General features: G+C 41.7%; 1 protein-coding gene across 1 annotated transcript in view; it reads left to right on the top strand.

Moving 5' to 3' along the window:
• The window catches only part of GLG1 (golgi glycoprotein 1), a 3171999-nt gene that overhangs the window by 2098110 nt on the left and 1050865 nt on the right, over nt 1–23024 (top strand). The window contains exon 15 of the mRNA XM_044081599.1: nt 9213–9326. Coding sequence (XP_043937534.1) covers nt 9213–9326 — 114 coding nt within the window. The remainder of the gene's footprint in view (nt 1–9212; nt 9327–23024) is intronic.

Here is a 23024-nt window from a genome sequence, read left to right as displayed (position 1 = left end):
ACAGTGGAAATCCTTGCACCTCACCCTATGGCTAATAGGATTCTGATCCCATTCAGACACTATACATCGAGGAGGTGCTCACTGTCCTGCAGGAGGCCAGGAAACATAAGACAAGGAAATCCTCTCTCTCTAAATGGAAAAAAGTTTTCCATTTGATGTCTCAAAAGGCAGTTGGACTCTCTGTAAACAATATTCCTCTAATCCAGTCTTACCTCTGTGAACTTGTGCAGATAGGTCTGTCATACTCATTTGTGAAAGCACATTTACCTACTATCTCTGCCTGCCTTCCTCTGAAGCTAATATATATATATATATATATATATATATATATTTTTTTTTTTTTTTTTTTTTATTTAAAACGAGTTTGTTTGCTACTTCTACTACTTTTGTCTGATCTGATTAATATGCAGTGAATAACTAGAAATATAGGGACTGAAAATCTTCCAAACACAAAACAGGTGCCTGTAGAACCCTTGCACGGCCAAGCAGGAAATGTTCAAAAAACAAAAGAGCCAGCAAGTGTTGGCAAATGCCACATCCAAAACTAATAATTTATTCCCATAGGGAGGAAAAATCCCCCTATGTCTCTGATATTGTCAGAACAAAAAACAAGATCATCAAACCGGTTTCGGCTCCTCAGAGCCTTCTTCAGTGAAATACAGACAGTAAAAAGTCAAAGTATCAATACACATCCATATATATGGTTAAACCACACATAAAGACCAATCAGAGAAAAGCATTCACAATTGGTCGCTAAGGCCAGGTGAAAACAAGGCTCCAAGTTTTATAATCCATTTTCTCTCCTTGGAGCTGAGTAATTCATGCCAATATTGTTTATCTTTACATCTCCCCTTAATACAATCAATAATAACAAATTTAAAAGAGGCTGATGCATGTTTTAAACTGTGTTTGTATAGTGCATTGCTGATGCGTTTATTTTTCATATCACTCAAATGTTCACAAATTCTAAGACGAAAGGCCCTAGAGGTCTGTCCAACATAGAAAGCAGAACAGTTGCAGGTCACCAAATAGATGACCCACTCCGTGTTACAGTTAGCCCAAAATTTTATGTCAAAGACCTCTGAGGTGTTTCTACTACTAAATTCCCTAGTATGTGAAACACGAGTGCAAAAAGAACAATGTCCACAGGGAATACACCCAACAATGGGTTTGCCTGTAAGGGACAACTGGGTGGAAGCAGAAGAATCAAAACCAACCCTCTTATAGTGACTAAATTTAGAGCAAATAGTCTGTCCCCTTCTGAATGAAAAAGAACATCTCTCTGGAAGAAAAGAGTTCAATTTCTGATAAGCTTTGAGCACATTCCAATGTCTATGTATGATATTCTTGAAGCCCTGTGTGTTTCGTCCATAGGTAGTCACCAGACGCAAGGGCTGTGAATTCAAATTTTTGTTCTTGTCTCTGTATGATAATAGATCCTGTCTATTTATGTTGGAAGCCCATCTTTTGGCTACATGCACAGTGCCTGGACGATAACCCCTCCTGATGAATCTGTGAGTCAGATCATCCCGGGCCTCAACAAAAGACTGTTGGCTAGAACAAATTCTTCTGGCTCTTAAGAACTGAGATTTGGGTATATTCTGGATGATATGTTGTGGGTGGAAGCTGGTAGCATGTAATAGAGTTGAATTCTGGAAATTTCCTGAACATCCTGGTTGACAAAGTATTGTCCTCATTTCTGATAATTTCAACATCAAGAAATACTATCCTAGATGTATGACAGGTCAGCTTAAATTCAATCCCCCATATATTATTATTGAGATATTCAAGAAACTCCATGAGGTAGTGTTCATCAGCTTTCCACACCAACCAACAATCCTCCAGATAACGACGCCAAATGTCCATCTCACACATATAGATGTTATGATTATGATCATAAATCGTGATTTCTTCTATATATGCCATAAAAAGATCTGCATATATGGGTGCAAAAGATGCACCCATAGCAGTACCTTTAGTTTGCCAGTAACATTGATTTTGATAGTAAAAAACATTACTGGTCAAAACATGTTCTGTAAGACATACTAGAAATGTATTGAATCCAGATTGATATAAACCTGATCTAGCCAACCAATAGTCCAATGCTTGTAAGCCTGCCCAGTGTGGAATATTGGTGTAAAGAGAGGTAATGTCCAAAGTGCACAATAGCCAATGCGATTCAAGTTGGGTGTTATTAATAATGTCCAAAAATTAAGTGGTATCTTGAATTCTAGCTCTGATAAATCCCAATAATGGTTTTAAATATTGGGTTAGATATTCAGACAATGGTTCGGTGAGAGACCCATGTCCAGAGACAATGGGTCGACCTGGTGGATTGGTAGCATGTTTATGGATCTTAGGTAACAAGTATAGGTATTGTTTCTTGGGTGAGACAACCACTAATTGTTCTTTTATAGATTGTGTGATGATACCCTCCTCCACCACCTCAGTCAAGAACTGACCAATTTGACGCTGAAAATGAGGTGAGGGATCCAGAGGCATCTGCCTATAATATTCTTGGTCACCCAATTGCCTCATAGCCTCCTTGTCATATAAGCAACCTTGTCCAATACCACCACTGCTCCACCCTTATCAGCTTGAATAATAACCACATCTTTATTGTTGATAAGCTCATCCAAACTATGTACTTCATCAGTGGACAAATTGTTGTAAGAAATGGGAAAATCCCTAAGATGACAATGTATGTCCTGTAGGACATTTTTCTGAAACACCCCCACTAAATGTGTCATCGGTGGATTAAATGTAGATTTTTTTTAAACTTGAAATCATGAGATGTGTCACAAACATTATTATCAAAAAACACTTTCAAATTCAAAATTCGACAAAAATTTACCACATCCTGAGCCAAAGATTGTTCAGAGACAAAGAACCCAGGGACAAAATTAAGCCCTTTATTTAATAACTTGAGTTGTGCATTAGTTAATTCAACAGAAGAAATATTATGGGCATTGAAATTAGAAATTAATGTTGTCATAATTTTCAGAAGTGCCTCCAGACTCTGTTTGGATGTTTCTTTTCTTATGCTTCCGCCCCCCTCGTCTGTATCTAAATTGGGAGGGTGTGATGAGTTAACCCTTTTGGCCTTGGGTAACCCCTCTCTAGAATGTTCATCAAGTTCACCTTCTGTGTTGGAAGAGGTATCCTCACCAGAGGTACCACTAGAAAAAACAAAATTTTTCTTAAGTATGGACTTGGGCCTCTTTCTTTTGGGAGTAGATGACCTCTTATCATGCTTATTGTCATCTCTAGGTAATCTGAAAGAAACATTTTTAGATGTATCAAAGGGTTTACCCCTTTCGTAGTCACCTATATCCCTAAGGAATTTTTTGAGTTTCCTGTCCTTTAAAATGGTTTCCATTTTGGACAAATCAGTAGTAAGTTTTTTAACCTGTGTCATAAAAGAATCACAAGTTTCGAACTTATTTGCCTCCAAACAGACAGTTTCCAGATCTTTAACACCTTTCTGCACCTTACGTTCATAAAAGTTGGCCAGAGCATCCACAAATTTAGAAGAGGCCAGTTGTTGAATATGGCCCCAATCCTCAATCAGGTGGTCATCAATATTAGAAACCAGAGGTTGTACCTTGACCCTAAGGCCCCGTGGAGTGATATGTTTCTGCTGATATGCTTTAAATAGACGTAGATGCCACACATTAGTCCTAACCATCTTAATATTCTTTCCCAATCTGGTGAAAAATACATCACACTGTGTGTCCAAATCAGATCCAATAGCCTCAGAGGTGGATGATAATCCATGTCTGTCTATACCAAACACAGATAAATCATCCATATCAGATGATAAACCCTGTATAATAGGTGAAAGTGCCATATTCTGAACCTCAAGACCAAACCCAACCAAACCAATTAGAATATATCATGCGATGAAAACAAAAATATCACTCAATGAAAAAAATCTTACTAATGACACACTGATATACAAACTGACACAGAAAATGATGTATCCTGTATTATAAGGCCTGTACAATTCAGATATTGCCTAGGCAAAAGTCCCACGAAACATCAAAATTGTCCAAAACAAGACCATTATACACCTAAATACCAATAAATGTAACTTGGTACTGTGTATAAGTCTTATGGATCAATAATCAACTATTTTAACCAATACAATAAAACAGCCCAGACGACCTAACAGCACCACTGGAGTCGTCCCACTGCGTATTGGTATAAATAGGCCCAAAGATACAATATATAGTATAATCATGTGCTCTTAAAAACCAACTATAGAGCACCGTCAATCCTCATGGAGTATAAGGCACAATAAAAATATCTTTGTACATTGGCCATGAACCACCTGGTATAATAAAATAATTCCAAAAATTATCACCAATTTAGTGTCAGTGGTAATCAGCAGTGCCAATATTCCATAACACACCCGCAGATGTATTACTAAAATGGTGTGGTTGGGTCCAAAAATCCTGTAGGTCAAAAATAGTAATAAAAATTAAAATAACACCTTGTATCTGCAATGGACCACAATGTAGCTGCCTAGAACAGAAATAGTATATATCACCAAATGGTAAAAACTCTGTTAGGCCCAAAAAATGTGTTCACATCAACCTCTCATCTGTTGCCAGCAAAATTATTATAAAGATAAAAATGGCAAACAGCTTTGACAAAACCTAACTATTGTAAAGATAGTAATACACTATCAGTCAAACCAAGAGCAACAAGCTCATATATACCAAAAGTTATGGACATTCACTCACACAGAGCCGTAAATATCGTCTCCATTAAGAAAACTTAAATATTGGAGCAAATGAATGAAATTCACAAAATGGAACCATATCCCAAAACCATTCCAAAAAGCGTGAAAAAAACGCCATCAACATTAACAAGAAGATCAGACAAAAGTCCGATCTATATATGAATAACAATCTGTATGTGTCAACCCCACATCATATTCAAAAAGAACCATATAAATACAGAAATACAAAATATGTTAAAAAAACTTAGCAATAATGATTAAACAATAGAATAATCAACAGAAAATGAGCAACAAGCTCCCCTAAACATCACTAATTTAAGTATCAACTCACATATTAAAGATAGCCCAAAATATGAATGATATCCCTATTTTGGGCACCTGAACCATACAAATCGAATATACATTAAGTCCACTTAAAAAAGGGAAAACGCTGGCAATATTAGCAAATAAATCAAAAAGTATAGCTGCGTACAAGAACTATAACGTAACCATGCCACATTAAGCTTATGCAACACTAGATAAACAATTTATTAATCAAAAGAAGGTGAGCAACAAGCTCACCTGAACATACCTATGTATGTATTAACACGTGTATCAGAAATGTCCAACAATCCAAATAGTGTCACTATTTTGGGAGCCTAGACCATACAAAACAGATATACATTAAGTCCGCTTTTAAAAAAACGGGCACAAAACAAGTCCAAGCTAGCGTTGATGCAAGAAACTCCTCCAAAACGCTAGCGATGGTCGCAAATGGACCAAACAAGAAGTATGGCTACGTAAATATACAGAGCGTAACAAAGGATTCAGACAATAGTCCGATGCATATGTGAATAGTCATCTGTATGTATCAATCCCACATCATATTCAAAAAGAATCATGTAAATACAATAATACAAGATTATATTAAAAAACTTGACAAAAATGATTAAGCAATAGATTAATCAACAAAAAGTGAGATACAAGCTCCCCTGAACATAACTGATATATGTATCAACTCACACTGAAAGATAGCCCAAAATGTGAAAGAGATCACTATTTTAAGCACCTAAACCGTACAAACTACATGTACATTAAGTCCGCTTAAGAAACGGACACCAAACAATTCAAAACTAGCGTTAAGAAAAAACGCTAGCAATATTGACAAAATAAATCAAAAAATATAACTACGTACATATATTATAGTGTGGCCAAGCCACATATGACTTGTGCAACAATAGATAAACAATTTATTAGTCACAAAAAAGGTGAGCAACAAGCTCGCCTAAACATACCTTATGTATGTGTCAACACATATATCAGAAATGTCCAACCATCCAAATAATGTCACTATTCTGGGAGCCTAGACCATACAAAACAGATATACATTAAGTCCGCTTTGAAAAACGGGCACAAAATAAGTCCAAGCTAGTGTTGATACAAGAAGCTCCTCCGAAACGCTAGCAATGTTCGCAAATGGATCAGACAGGAAGTAAGGTTACGTAAATATACAAAGCGTAACCGTACAGCATTTGAACAGCAATCTGCCAGAAGTCCACTCCTCCGATACTCTAATGTTCATAAGAATGTGACATTAAAGGTATAGAAACAAAATATGTAAGTCTGATACAATGACAAAAAATTGCTGATAACTCAATGGTAATAAAACTTTCATAAATTGCGCATCAGCCAACAACGGTTCACAGCAACTGGAAAAGGACAGTCCAAACACAAAACAGGTGCCTGTAGAACCCTTGCACGGCCAAGCAGGAAATGTTGAAAAAACAAAAGAGCCAGCAAGTGTTGGCAAATGCCACATCCAAAACTAATAATTTATTCCCATAGGGAGGAAAAATCCCCCTATGTTTCTGATATTGTCAGAACAAAAAACAAGATCTATTATCATACAGAGACAAGAACAAAAATTTGAATTCACAGCCCTTGCGTCTGGTGACCTACCTATGGACGAAACACACAGGGCTTTAAGAATATCATACATAGACATTGGAATGTGCTCAAAGCTGATCAGAAATTGAACTCTTTTCTTCCAGAGAGATGTTCTTTTTCATTCAGAAGGGGACAGACTATTGGCTCTAAATTTCGTCACTATAAGAGGGTTGGTTTTGATTCTTCTGCTTCCACCCAGTTGTCCCTTATAGGCAAACCCATTGTTGGGTGTATTCCCTGTGGACATTGTTCTTTTTGCACTCGTGTTTCACATACTAGGGAATTTAGTAGTAGAAACACCTCAGAGGTCTTTGACATTAAATTTTGGGCTAACTGTAACACTGTGTGGGTCATCTATTTGGTGACCTGCAACTGTTCTGCTTTCTATGTTGGACAGACCTCTAGGGCCTTTCGTCTTAGAATTTGTGAACATTTGAGTGATATTAAAAATAAACGCATCAGCAATGCACTATACAAACACAGTTTAAAACATGCATCAGCCTCTTTTAAATTTGTTATTATTGATTTGTATTAAGGGGAGATGTAAAGATAAACAATATTGGCATGAATTACTCAGCTCCAAGGAGAGAAAATGGATTATAAAACTTGGAGCCTTGTTTTCACCTGGCATTAACGACCAATTGTGAATGCTTTTCTCTGATTGGTCTTTGTGTGGTTTAACCATATATACGGATGTGTATTGATACTTTGACTTTTTATTGTCTATTTCACTGAAGAAGGCTCTGAGGAGCCGAAACCGGTTTGATGATCTTGTTTTGTGTTCTGACAATATCAGAGACATAGGGGGATTTTTCCTCCCTATGGGAATAAATTATTAGTTTTGGATGTGGCATTTGCCAACACTTGCTTGCTCTTTTGTTTTTTTATTGAAAATCTTCCACACGGAGAAGTTTCTTACACTGTTTTGTTTTAATATAACACCTACGTTATGACTAGCAAAACAGGGTCATTGCTGTAGTATACCACTCTGCTCTCTTTATCTAGAGCACTCAGATTTATTGCTGTAAAATGGTAATGGGCTGGGAGATGGGACTTTCCTCACAGTAGTAAGGTTAGTGCTCAACCTTTTCTTCCAGGGACCCCTCCTCTGTAGGCCTCCAGAAGATGTGGAGTTAAAAGAAGAGTCTTTGTCCATAGTCCATCTGTTTTGTACTTTGACAGTGCAAGTTGCTGCTATTTTAGCTGCAAGTAATCTGACTTCCTGGGCTAGAAGGAGTTCAGTCATAGGCTGAAGATTTCATGAAGGTTTGGAAACTATTGCAGTGATTTTACTCATACAACTATTAATTCCAGATACTAATAAAATGGTTGGCCCATTTTCTGCAATATTATGTAAATATAACAAAATACTACCCCTGCCATTCATTGTCTGATAGTATTTTGAGGGAATATTGATTACATTTAAAAATTATATTGAGGGACTGAAGCAGGTGGAGTGAGGACTACCACCCAAAATGCAGGCAGGCACTCTTCATTTCTTCTCACCCGTAAACAGTTTGTTACTTAGCTACATTTTCTAGTAAAGTGCATCTGCTAGTCCTATACAAGTGCTTCTGCCTTCAAAATTCAAATTTGTATGCCATTTTATCAGTATTGATTCAGAGGAGTGTTTGTCTTCATAATCAATTGAAGTAGACAGACAACACAGTCACCTTCATTTTTAAAGCAAAATTCATCACAGAGTACGTGTCTGTTCAGAATTACCTGTGCATGCTTCTGTAATGCAGTGTAGATGTGATATCCTTTTCCAAGTGCTGGTGTTACTTTGAGGACGGCTGTCATCAAGCAGACATCAGACACATCTGTGCTCTCAGTGGAATCCATTGGGTGAGAGCATTTTATTGTAGAAGACCCTAGCCCCTTCCCTGATGGGGATGTGCATACTTGCATCACTGCAGGGGCTACCAGTGCTTAACTCTACCATGTCTGTACAAGCAGGACTAGGAGCTACCATCACCAACTTGGGCAACTATAATGCATATCCTTCCTACTTTTGAAACTTTTGTCCCTCAGCACCAGGGCAGCAGGCATAGATGACTGGGGGCAACCGCCTTTCTCCTCAGAATATGCACCAACCATCCTCTCTGTTAACATGATCAGTTGCCTGGACCACTAAATGAGTCCAGGTCACCTGGGGAGTAGATTAGAGCTTTATTCTGAGCACCAGTGTGCTGGAATTTGTTTTTTTAGGAACTTAATCCATTTATTCTTTCTGTACCTCTTTGTTTTGCATGTAGGATGCAATGTTTGCGTGCTTCATATTGGTCATAGTTCTGTCTATATCCCATGTGTGTTTCATAAAGTCCAGTAAAAATAACTATGACAGTAGTGCATGCAGACGTTTAACAAAATTATATTTAAAGTTCTATATTCCATGTTTGCTGAAGGGATTAGTGATGCTTACGAACATTGTTGGAAGTAGTTGCTGTCAGCTTGCATTTAGTTCAGTGTCTTAGAGAGAGATCTAAATCTTTTCTGTATTTTATTTCTATTTTTCTCTGTCTTTTTGTGGTTCTAGGAGGTGGCAGATAATCAGATAGACTCTGGAGACCTAATGGAGTGCCTCATCCGTAACAAGTACCAGAAGGAGATGAATGAGAAGTGTGCAAGTGGAGTCACTCACTTTCAGCTGGTGAGGAGAAACTATCAACACTACTTTTTTTTTCTGTGAATGACTTCTTACCATCACAGTTATATCTATAAATACAATTAGTTTCATTATTTATGTGAAACAGAATTTTATCATGTTTGAAGTTAGATGGTTCTTTTTTAACATGTATTCGTAGGGAAAATGACAAATGCAGCATAAGTAGAATGGTGTGTCAGAATGCTGTTTGCAGTCAGTGACGCACTGTGCATGCGATTTATCCATAATAGAACATTGACTTAAGCTTATGCGGATTGAAGACATGAAGTGGTTTTATTGGATCATTTGAGGAAAGAAGACCCATCCATATACTGATGTGTACTGCTTTGTAAAACGTGAGTTTGGATTTGGAAATGAACATATAGATATTCAAGGCAATCTGCGACTACATCCTTGTTAATTTGACCATCATTCCAACAAATAGGTTTGCAGGGGCAGCGTACACTAGTATTTTATTCTGTGAAGTCTTCCAGTATAAGTAGTTGTCATCATTGATTATTAGTAAGGAATCTGAGTGTTCCCTCAGTCACGTCAGTTCCTAATGTTCAGTGGATTTTAATTTGCACGTCTTAGTTTGTAGGTTTCATGACTTTGAATTGAGGGTTTTTTTTCTTCATCAGAAGTGTATAGGCCATTACCCTTTCCTCCTCATCCCCACACTGTCATTCTCATGGTGGAAAGACCCTTCAAAGGTCTTTATGACATCATCTGTAGGGGATTTTAATAGATTTATGCTCTAGTCATCCTTGAGCTGTTTTCCATGACATTAAGTTGACTTTTTCTTTCACCTTGCCGCACCTATAGTGCCTTTTTTAGGCAAGGTTCAAATGACAAATTCACCACCGTAACAGGAACAGGCAAGCAAAAACTAAGGGTGATGCTACTCAATGCTAGAAGTCTAAATCTCAAAATGCACTCACTCGAGGCACTCCTTAAAATGGAGAACATTGAAATCTGTGCAGTGACTGAGACCTGGTTCAATGTTCCAGAGAGCACCCTTGCACTTCAAGGCTATAACTCGTACCACACTTTTCGGCCATGTAACCTGGACCGGAACACCAAAGGCGGCGGTGTGTCCATATTCATTAAGGATATCCACACCTCCAGGCTAGTTGTTCAGCATAATGCAGCCAAGGTTATTCTAGTGCAACTAACTCTGGGCAAAACTGCAATCCAAATTGTAGCTTGCTACAGATCACCCACCATGCCCCAGGATTCCCACTCCTCTTTTCTTGATGTACTGGAAAATATTAGGGTTCAACCAAACAGCCTAATAATGGGCGATTTCAACTACCCCACCATTAACTGGGAAAACTACTCGTGTATCAACTCCTTCAATCAACGCTTTCTGGAATTCATAAACTCCAATGCCCTGGATCAACTTATCCACACCCCCACCAGGGGCAACAGTATCCTAGATCTAGTCATTACCAACATGAGTGACCGGTGTGCCACACCTGAAGTCAACGCCTCATTGGTCCGATCTGACCATAAGCTAATTACCCTAGATATCCACATCCTGTCCCCATTAAGGAAACCATGGTATAACATTTTTCCAAAGCCAACTTCATGCTTCTTAAGACAGAAGTGGTGAACTTCATGACACCCATGCAGATGGACAATACAGTTATGACTGAATCCTACACAATTGCACTTTATAAGCACTTACATGAGTGCATGGATCGTGCTATCCCAAACAGAGCCAAGACACTATCCTCTAAAAAAAAGGAAGCCAATCTGGTGGTCCCCTGCCATAAAACTGTACAACAGAAGGAAGAAACTGTTGCAAAAGAGAGTAAAATCCCACGAGTGGAGGAGCTCCAGAAGCTGCGATCCCTGATAAAATCCTCCAAAGCTAGTTACGAAAACAAAATCACCACTGATTCTAAAGACAACCACAAAGCATTCTATAGCTATGTCAAGAATCTCAATGGCAACACTCAGATCTCCTCTGAGTTACAGTGCAATGGCACTAAATATACAAACCCAACTGATATTGCCATCATCCTGGCAGATAGGTTCAGTGCTAACTTTACCCTCCCTCTCACCCCCTAAAGAGCCCATCTCTATACCGGAAGAATGCAAAGTTCCTGTAATCACAGCCACACAGGTAAAAACCACACTCTCCAAAGCCAAGAACACATCATCCATGGGACCAGACAACATCCCAGGCTGCGTTCTACATGAACTACAGAACGAACTGGCACCCCACCTAAGTACCATGTTCAGTCATAGCCTCACCTCAGGCTTTGTGCCTGCTGAATGGCGCACAGCAACGGTTATTCCCACTCCACAGGGGAGAGCCACCACGGACCCCGGGAACTACCGCCCCATTACCCTGACGAGCCTGGTCTGCATGTCCATAGAATGTATCATCATGGAACTTATAAACAAAGACATTGGTAATCTCCAAACTCTGGACCCCACCCAGTTTGGGTTTGTAAAAGGCAGATCATGTCTCCTAAACTTGATAGACTTCTTTGAAGCAGTCACCAAAGCCGTAGACAAGGGTGAGGTGGTTCACACAGCCTGTCTAGATCTTGCCAAGGCTTTTGACACTATCCCCCACTTTGGAATTATAGGTAAACTCACTAAACTAGGTATAAATCCCTATGTCACAAGATGTGTTGCCAACTGGCTCACTGACAGAACCCACACTGTGAAAGTAGCAGTCTCCAAACCTGATTTCAGACCAGTGACAAGTGGAGTACCACAGGGTTCAGTCCTGGGTCCTCTCCTGTTTGGTATCTACTTCTCTGAAGTACAGGCTAACACAGAAGGTCTTTGGCTAACGAAGTTCGCAGATGACTGCAGACTAAGAGCCAAAATCGAAACTCCTAACAATGTGGATATCCTACAAAAGGGCCTCACTGCGATAGATGCCTGGTGTCAAAGCCATGGCCTCAAGCTCAATGCCAAAAAGTACATTGTCGTCCCCTATGGGTAAAAACTCTGTACCCATGAACTACAACATAGGCGGTAGTATACTTAACACCGAAAGTGTGATGAGACCTTGGGACACAGGTGGACAGTAGTAGTCTCTCCTTTGATAATCACATCTCCACAGTAGTCAGGAAATCCTTCTAGGTGGCACACCTCATCACAAAAGGTTTCTCATCCAGAAAAAGAGGTCATTGTTCCCCTCTACTCATCACTCATTAGACCCATTATAGAGTACAACGCCCCTTTTGGTATGTACCTCACAAGACATCTACAACTGGAAAGGCCACAGAAATACCTCACAGAGGATTACAGACCTCAAACAGATGCCCTATGTAGATCGTCTCAAAAAATTCCAGCTTTACTTCGTCGCATATTGCCTACTCAGAGGTGATCTCTGCCTAACATACAAAGCTATGTCAAACCTAGAGCTGTTGGACATGCTCCACTTAAATCCCATTCCCTCCGAGCTACACGCTCTAGGGACCTAAACCGTGTCACCACAATAAACAGAACATGCCGGGAGGGATAGATTCCTGTCCCAGAGACTTCCCATACTCTGGAATAAAGTACCTATCTATATCAAAGTTCCTCATTAGCACTCTTCAAGAAAAATCTTGATGATTGGATGGGAAATAGGAAATTCACCCCGGGGATCACCTCTGTGGCTCTGCTCGACAGTGGCACAGGAAAATAATTTTCTTGGGTGGCAAAAGCCAGGATACCTTTTTGGCTGGGCTTCTATAGGCCCCAGGGCCGATAGCCTAGTTACCTACCTATGAACCTGTGAAGAGGTGTGTTCATAACTAAATCAGTGCTGTTCATTTCACCATCAAATCTTTCATAGGCAGACTCCTTGGTATCAGCTGAGTTGAGATCTGTCTTCCTGTCCCTTCTGAGATTGTTTGAGGTTTTGACAAGGTATCTTTCCCCAGAGTAAGACAGCAATCCAAACTAAGATCCTCACAGTATTGTTTCTTCAGAGGAAGAGCCTTTCTGTGGTGAAATTTGAGGAAGATGAGAACATGGGCAGGAAACTGGAATATGTTATTCGTGTTTCACTGTTGCAGTCAGCCCGAATACCGGAGTCTTGGGATTTCTGTGTCGAATGCTGTCACCTCTTCCATGACGTCAGGTTGTCAGGGCTATAAAACATGCAGCCAACACCATTACATCAGCTTTTCCTGACGCGTAGGAGCCCGAAGCAGAAGCAGTTCGTAAGTGCCAGTCGGCCGCAACCTGAATTTTTTTTTTTTTGCGTTTCAAGCCTGAAGTCTTCTAAAGCCAAGTACCCCGTTGGGGATTATTTTTTCTTGCTCTAACCGATGTCAGAAAAAGTTAACAATTGTCTTGCCTGTGGAAAGCAAGTACCTCACAGAGATTTTCATTCTTACTGCATCACCTGTTTAGGCCCAGACCACAATGTCCCTCGCTGCCGGTTTTGTGGTTTAACACCCAAAGTATTTGTTGTCAGGCTGTCTTTGTCTCTAGATTCTTTCGCTCCCATTCTCCGTATTCCGAAATGGCGTTGATAAGTCATCCGACTACAGATCTTCCGAAAACCGTAAGGATAAAGACAAAGACAGACCGCATAGGTCCAAATCTGCCGACACTTCCATTAAGCTAGTTGCCAGTCTGTCAGTACTCAGTGAGGCGCTTTCACAGCCTCTGATACCCGCTTCTACAGATTCACAGACCTCTGCTGTGACCCAGTATGCAGCGAGATCCTTCTTCGATTTTGGAACTTGCGGATGTGTCTACCTTGGATGGGTCCGGAGCTGCTGTGCAGGCACCGGCTTCTGAGGGGTCTATTCTGACCTTCTTATGTTCGTATTAAACCGACAACTGCATTTTTGAGTAAAACTACAGAGTTTCTCAGGCCCAGAGTACGCACTACCCCTAGAAAACCGATGACCAAAGCGCATGCTCAAGCTCCCATGCCAAAGAAGCAAATGCTTAAAATGGCTGAAGACCTTATTACTCCAATTAGGGGAAGCCAGCCTTCCCCTGCCAAAAGACAAAGAATGGAATTTCCTTCTGATTCTACAGATCATGAGTACGATGACTCAGATCCCTCTGATTACCAGGACACATACCCTTATCTACCTATGAGAATTCTGATGCAGAGGATTCCATTCAGTCTACCTCCCCTCCAGAAGATTTTTCTTCTGGTGAAACCTTGCATACCAGAAGAGAGCATTTCCGTTGGGAATGCCAAGACTATCCTCAGTCCAAAAATAGACTCAGAGAATTTTTAGACTTGCCCCAGCACAGGCCACTAGCTGTACCCCCTGTTCTGGATATTGTGAATGATGTCTTTATGGAATCCTGTCTTACCCCTGACACCTTACCACCAGCTCCTAGAAAACCTGACAGGTGCTACAGAGAGTACCTGACTCTCACAAATTTATCTCTAAGAATCCTACTGCGGATCCAGACACCATTTCCCAGGGACCTAAAGGCATTAAGGCTACTACAGCCAAAATCCCTACCCCTTCGGAGAGAGATTCTAGAGCTTCAGACAGGTGGGGCAAGAACGTATATACCTCTGCAACTCTTGCCATCAGGGCTTGAATTGCCAGTTTCACATGTTGAAGTACCAGCAACATATTATGGAACTTACTAAACCAAAAATGTTATTTCAGATTGTGCATAAAATAGAGTTAATGCATTCTGTAAACCAAATCAGAAAACATACTTTGCAGTGTGGGTTTGATGCCTTAGAAGCATCTTGCAGGGCTGCTGTCACTGGGTCTGTACTGAGAAGGGCATGCTTGGCTGAAGGAACAAATCTTGCCAGACCATGTCAAAGAAAAATTACTAGATGCTCCATGAAATAAGGATTGTTTGGCACAAAAGCAGAAGTAGTTCTTAAAAAGATGGAGGAAAAAGCTAAATCTAATTAAACTGTTAAATATTTCTTACAGGTGCAGCCACCTAGATTCAGGAGACATTGGCCTTCTAAAAATTGATCCTTTCCAGCCCCTCCCAGTCCAAACCCAGGGGAAACAGACCACCAAGACTACAGTCTCAGGGTAAACAATGGAGTGCTCCCACCTCAAAAACAGGGAGTGGTAAGCCACCCCCCCTATGGAAAAAGTTCACAATGACTTTTCAGTAATCATTCCCAGCCATGCCCAAGTACTTGTATGCCTAGGAGGAAAACTCGCCCTTCATGCAAAAAACTGGATGTCCATTACTCAAGACCGATGGGTTCTAAACATTGTATCCCAGGGATACAGATTCTACTTCCACTCACTGCCAACCCCAAGCGGGTTGCCAGACCTTCCTCCAAACCAGTGGGCAGAAGCTCAAAAACAAGTACTTTCCTTTCTCAATATCAGAACTATTCAACCTGTTCCAGTAGAACAAAGGGGACAAGGTTTTATCCCAGACGGTTTCTGGTGCCCAGAAAAGAGGGCTCTTGGCACCCTATCCTGGACCTTTCTATTCTCAACACTTTTCTGGTGGTCTCAAAATTCAAAATGCTTACACTGCAACAGCTCCTTCCTATGTTAGCCAAGGATGCCTGTTAGTCACCCTAGACTTAAAAGAAGCTTATCTGCACATCCCCTTAAGGGAGTCTTGCAGGAAATATCTACGTTTCAGGGCAGGCTCTATGCACCAGCACTTTCCTTTGGCTTATCTACTGCATCCAGAGTATTCACAAAGTGCATGGCTCCAGCCATTGCATACTGCAAGAAGAGAAATATTCAAACTTACCCATATTTGGACAATAGCCTGATTCAGGCGGACAGTCAGGAATTGCTGCCTCAGCACCTGGCATTTGTAAAAACTCCTAACTTCTGTAGAGTTAGACCATCAATGAAAAGACATCACAACTGGTGCCCAGTCAAAAGACTGTATTCCTGGGAGCAAGCCTGAACACAGCTTCCCAGATGGCATTCCTCACTCCAGAAAAACAAGTCTATTTGACAAACTACTTCAAGCTAATGGCCACCAAAATCCTGCTATCTGCAAGGAAAATACTACAAGCCCTAGGGTTCATGGCCTCATGCAGTCTGTTAATTTCATATGCAAGGCTGCATATGAGGAAACTTCAGTGGTACTTAAAAAGTCTCTGGTGTCAACATTCTCAGGACCTGGAAACAGTGATTCCGATCATATCTTGTCTAAGGGCAGAGTTCCTGTGGTGGACAGAGGCATGCAACCACAACAAGGGACTTCCTTTCACTCAACCCCCCCGCCAAACCCTGACAACAAATGCATCAGTGCATGGGGGGGGCTGGCATGGCAGGCAAATGCATTCAGGGCAAATGGAGCCCAAGACAAATCCCCCTGCATATCAATCAGAATGAGATGTTAGCTGTACAGAATGCTCTGACAGCTTTCAAGTACCGTATCCTTCCAGTACAGCTCCTAAGAGAACACCACAGTCATGTGGTACATAAACAAGCAGAGGGGAGTTCATTCCTACCCACTCTGCAGGTTAGCCATGGCCCTGTGGAACACAGCCTTGAGCAACTAAGTGCACCTGCAAGCTCAATTCCTGCCAGGCAAACAAAATTTACTGGCAGACGACTTAAGCAGAAATCTACTGGGCCCACACGAGTGGAAACTGGAAACCAGCTCCTTCAAACTTCTAATCCAGAGGTGGGGACACCAGAGGTGGACCTCTTTGCCTCCCCCCCCAAAACAATCGAGCAAATTTTGCATCAGAAATCCTCACAGCAGAGTGTGGAAAGTGGATGACCTATACTTTTCATGGAAAAGCCTCTCAATTTATGCCTTCCCTCCTCTGCCCCTTCTCTCAAAAGTACTAGTCAAGGTCAAACAGGACAAGCCAAAGACAATCCTTATTGCCCCAGACTGGCCACGCCAACACTGGTACGCACTCCTCCGCAGTCTGATGTCAGTGCCACCCCAGCACCTACATCAGACCCCCCTCACTGCTGTCCCAGCAGGAGGGACAGATTTTGCATCCACAGCTGCAAACGCTAAACCTTGCAGCCTGGCTTATTCCCTGAATACACCACTTGCAACCCACAGCAAACAGGTGTTGAACGTCATCCTTGAAGCCAGAAGGCCTAGTACCAGGAAATCCTATTCTGAAAAGTGGAAAAGATGTTGTTCCTGGAGTCAGTCTCAAGGAAAGAACGCAGCCATGCCCACCTTACCTCAAATCCTGGATTATCTAGCAGAGCTGCTCCACAGAGGCGTATCCTTCTCGTTCATTAAGATTCATGCCTCTGCTATCTCAGCTCATTATAATACTGAGTCTTCTCATCAAACAGTTCCTGAGAGGAGCTAACAATTTAAGGCCCCCTGGGAGAGCTCCCACCCTAGCCTGGGACCTTAGCTTTGTACTAGAGAAGCTCACACTACCCTTTTGAACCTGCTGCTTCAGCAGAGTTAAAATTCCTCTCTTGGAAAACAGCTTTGCTTCTAGCCATCACTTCAGCAAGTAGAGTGTCTGAGTTACAGGCACTAATGGTTGTGGAACTCTTCATTATTTTCCATGCTGACAGGGGTTTTCTCAGGACTAATCCATCATTTATGCCTAAGGTGGTATCCAGTGTGGCCTTAAACCAATCCATTCATTTGCCAACCATTTTCCCTAATCCTTAGAATAAAGGGGAAAGGATCCTGCACTACTTGGACGTGCACAGACAGCTTAGGTTCTACCTTGACAGGGCTAAACCTTTCAGAAAATCTGACCAGCTGCTAGTCAGCTTTGCTACAGGAGAAGAGGGCAAGGCCATTTCAAAGCAAGCCATTTCCAAATGGATAGCACACTGCATCTGTTTCTGCTACAAACACCATGGAAAACCTACCCCACGGGATCAGAACTCATGCCACTAGGGCTACCTCAACCTCTACAGCATTTCTCAGGGGAGTCCCTACCTGGGACATCTTGGAAGCTGCAAACTGGAGTTCTGTACACACCTTCACCAAGCATTACCATTTACCTATTTATTCTAAATCCAGAGCTGGATTTGCTACTGCAGTCTTACAAGGCCTGCTAGCCAGCCCTAACACTTGACTGCCTCCACCCTTCTTCAGCTTTGGGAATCAACCCAAGTGTGATGACCAACAGTGAAACACGAAGAACATAGTACAGTTGTGTACACTTAACATAAATGTAGATGTCCGAGTGTATTCACTGTTGCAGTCCTGGTTTCCCCTCCCTCCAGCCCCCTGGTCCTTTCTATACTTTCTACCTATCTGTTTTTTGGCCATGTCTTATGGCAGGAGTATTTACTTTTTACTGGAGGTGTTCCACACCATGTTATAGCTTCCTATTTTGGGGGCTCCTGATATTTGGGGCAAGAAAAACTGATGCAATGGTGTCTGCTGCATGTTTAAATCCCTGACGACCTGACATGGAAGAGGCAACAGCATCTGATGCAGAAATCCCAAGACTCTGGTATTCAGGCCGACCGAGGGCTACCTGCAGGCAGATAACCCAAGTGTGATGACTGCAACAGTGATTACACTCTAATATCTACATTTATGGTAAGTGTACACAACTGTACTTTTCCCACCTTAACTCCAAATCATCACTGAGATTTTTTCCCTTCTAGATTCACTCCTTGTGTTTCATGTGCCCCCTGTCATCTCCACTTGAGTTAAATTTTTTTAAGCAAGACTGCCTACTAGTGTTAAATAAGGGGTTGGAGTCTTAGTAGGTGATGAAAGTTTGTTTAAACTATGCTTTTTTATCAAATGTGCCATAAAGATTAATTTTCCATCCATAGTGGTTTGCGAGAAATAAAAATTTGCAAGCCATGGTCTGTTAAACAAGACTGGATTGTAAAATGAATGTTTATTATTCACTACTTTACCCAACAACCTAAATTTGTTATCATATATTAATCAGTTTATGGATTACTTATCTTAGACTTGCTGTCTGCAGTATTTCCTGAGAATTAAATAAGTTATCAAGTTTGCTGATAACGTTAGCTACATATTTGTAGTATGAGTATGAGATGATTTTATCTTTAAAACTCCTGCTCTCTGATAGTATTTTTGAAACTTAGTCCACTTGTTAAAACTTTTACTAAATATTTGCTTTGTATTTAACTGGTGAAGTTTGTGTTGAATGTGTGTACCTGTGATGTACTTTTTGTTTTTTATTACTTTTTGGCTCAGAATGAAGCAGAAAGGGATGTTCATCGTGTTACCCTGCTGCAGTCATCACACTTGGGTTATCCTGCTGTCAGGCGGTCCCGCAGTCGGCCCGAGTTCCAAAGTCTTGGTCCGGCGTCGGTTGCTGTCGCTTCTTCCCTGACGTCAGTGCACCAGGGGTATATAAGAGGCATCTGACGCCATTTTCTTCAGTCTTTCTTGCCGTGCAGTGCCCGAAGCAGAAGCAGTTCGCAAGTGCCAGTCAGCCGACACCTGAGATTTGAATTTCAGTCCGAAGTCTTCAATAAAGCTAAGTACCCCATTGGGGAACCTTTTCTTGCCTCAGTCCGATGTCAGAAAAAGTTAACAATTGCATTTCTTGTGGGAAGCAAATACCTCATAAAGACTTCCATTCCTATTGTATTCCTTGCCTAGGCCCAGACCACGACGTCACAGGTTGTCGGTTTTGTGCTAGGTTTAATAAATGAACTATCAAACGCCGTTTTGACTTCGCACGACATTACTTTGGTAGGAAATTTAATTATATCATGCCGTCGGAGCAGCCGACGACCGGCATGCATAAAAAATGCAAGGATAAGTACAGGCAGCCTAGGAACAAGCCAGACTCAGAGGCCTCTGCTGGGCCTGTCGCCGGTTCTCCGGTTTTCAGTGAGGCGCCTACGCAGCCCCTGACTACCGCAGAACTGGAACCCCAGACAGCTGCGGATTCTCAAGCAGAGTCTACTAGGCCGACGCAGCCATCTTCATTGGGCCCTTCCGACACCGGAGCAGAAGTAGACCCCGGTGCAGTGGAAACACCTTCGGTTGCAGAAGGTGTCTTCAGACCGACTACACTCACCATTAAATCTTATGCTAAGCTTAAAACTCCTTTAAAACCAAAGAAGACTGTACATCAGTCTACAGTTCAAGGCCCCATGCCTAAGAAACAGATGCTTAAGATGATTGAAGATTTGATTACCCTAATCAGGGGTTCCCATCCCCCTCCTGATAAAAGACCAAGACGAGGAGGATTATGCTTCCTCTGACCAGGTTTCAGTTTCCTCAGATTCTTCTGAGGAACAGGATTACACTTTTCCACCTTATGAAGACTGATGCTGAAGACACTATTCCCTCAGCATCTCCCCCTGAAGACTACTCCTTTGGGGAAACTTTACATACCATGAGGGAACATTCCCACTGGGAAGGCCAGGACTACTCTGATTCTAAGAAAAGGCTCCGAGAGTTCCTTTTACTACCCCAGCACAGACCTCTTGCTATCCCTTCAGTTTTAGATATTGTGGATGATGTTTACTTGGAGTCTAGTCTAAATCCAGACTCTCTACCTCCTGCTCCAGCCAAACCAGACAGGTACTACAGAGTACTTGACTCTCACAAATTCCTTTATAAAAGCCCTGTGGCTGACCCAGAAACAATTTCCCAAGGTCCTAAGGGAGCTAAAGCTTCTATGGCTAAAAATCATGTGCCCTCTGAAAGGGATTCCAGAGCCCTAGATAGACGGAGAAAGAAAATATACACCTCAGCAACTCTGGCTATGAGAGCATTAAATTGTCAGTTTCACATGCTGAAATATCAGCAATTCCTAATGTCTCAGTTAAAACAAAAAATGAGCACACATACTGAACAGTCTGAATTCAAGGAAATGCAGGATCTGTTGCATGCAGCTGAACAGGTGGGCAAACATACTTTACAATGTGGATTTGATTCATTGGAAGCTTCCTGTAGAGCAGCTGTTACTGGCTCTGTCATACGTAGACATGCTTGGTTAAAAGAACAAACCCTTCCTGATCATGTTAAAGCAAAATTATTGGATGCACCTTTACAGCAGGATGTATTTGGTGTCAAAGCAGAAGAGGTTTTAAAGAAAATGGAGGATAAGGCAAAGTCTATGCAGACGGTCAAGGATTTTTTGCAGGTACAACCCCCTCGTTTCAGCAGAAATTGGCCAACACAAAAACTGGTCCTTTCCAGCTTCTGACAGATCACAGAGGGGCAAATACAGACACCCAAGGGGCAGATGTCAGTCACAAGGCCCTTACAAACCTCGCCAATGGGGTACTGCTACCCAGAAAGGAGGAGAAGACAGGCCCCAAGCTAGCAGAAGACAAACACAATGACTCAATCCTCAAACTACCAAGCAAATCTCTCCTGGCAGCTCCCTTGGGAGGAAAATTAGCATTTTTTGCAGACAGCTGGCACGTTATCACAAAAGACAAATGGGTCCTAAACATTGTCTCTCAAGGATACAGATTCCACTTTCATACCTTATCAAGGATAAAAGGAATGCCAAACCTGCCACCAAATCAATGGGCAGAGGCGCAAAAACAAATTACAGCTCTCATGGAAATGAGAGCCATTCAACAGGTATCTACAGAGGAGCAAGGACAAGGATTTTACTCAAGACTCTTTCTAGTCCCAAGAAAGGACAAAGCATGGAGACCCATTCTGGATCTTTCAGTTCTGAACACCTATCTGCAAGTACCACAATTCAAGATGCTAACACTACAGCAGCTTCTTCCTATGCTGGGCAAGAATGCTTGGCTAGTAACGTTGGACCTCAAGGAGGCATACCTGTATGTCCCTCTCAGACAAAATTGCAGAAGATACCTCCGCTTCATTGCAGGTTCAACGCATTATCAATTCTCTGCACTGCCCTTTGGCTTACCTACTGCTCCCAGGGTCTTCACAAAATGCCTGGCACCAGTAATTGCATACTGCAGACAAAGAGGAATTCAAATGTACCCATACCTGGACGACTGCCTTATTCAAGCAGAAAGCAAGGACATTCTTTTAAAGCATCTGGCATTTGTCAAACACCTTCTAAGTTGCCTAGGGTACACAGTAAACGAAAATAAATCAAAACTAGTGCCCTCACAAAACATATTATTTCTGGGTGCCAGCTTGAATACAGCGGCCCAGATGGCTCATCTCACGCCAGACAAGCAACAACAGCTGACTCAATATTTCAAAATAATGGCAACAAAGACCCAACTCCCTGCAAGAAAAATTCTGCAGGCTTTGGGATTCATGGCATCTTGCGTACTACTAATACCATTTGCAAAACTGCATATGAGGAAATTACAATGGTACCTGAAAATCGTATGGACTCAGCACGGCCACAGCTTGGAAACAATGATACCACTCATTCCCTGCCTTCAACAGGAGTTTCTATGGTGGGCACAGGCATGTCACCTCAACAAGGGTCAGCCTTTCACCTTACCCACAGCCAGGCAAACTATGACAACAGATGCATCGGACTATGCCTGGGGAGCACACATGACAGGACAGTGCATTCATGGCAAATTGACTACAGATCAAAGGCATCTGCATATCAATCAAAAAGAAATGCTAGCAGTACAGAATGCCCTAACAGCTTTCAAGGACCTCTTACACCCAGGACAACTAATAATAAAGACGGACAATACCACAGTAATGTGCTACATAAACAAGCAAGGGGGCACACATTCCTACCCTCTATGCAGGCAAGCAATGACCTTGTGGAGCACTGCACTGTCTTACCAGGTTCAATTACAAGCACAATTCTTGCCAGGAAAGAAAAACACATTGGCAGACGACCTAAGCAGAAACATCATGGATCCACACGAGTGGAAACTAGATCCACAAGTATTTGCAGTG

The sequence above is a fragment of the Protopterus annectens genome, chromosome 8.part1 (genome assembly GCF_019279795.1).
Source record: "Protopterus annectens isolate FY-2018-M chromosome 8.part1, PAN1.0, whole genome shotgun sequence".
NCBI lineage: Eukaryota > Metazoa > Chordata > Ceratodontiformes > Protopteridae > Protopterus > Protopterus annectens.
This window is presented reverse-complemented; position numbering and strand designations above follow the sequence as displayed.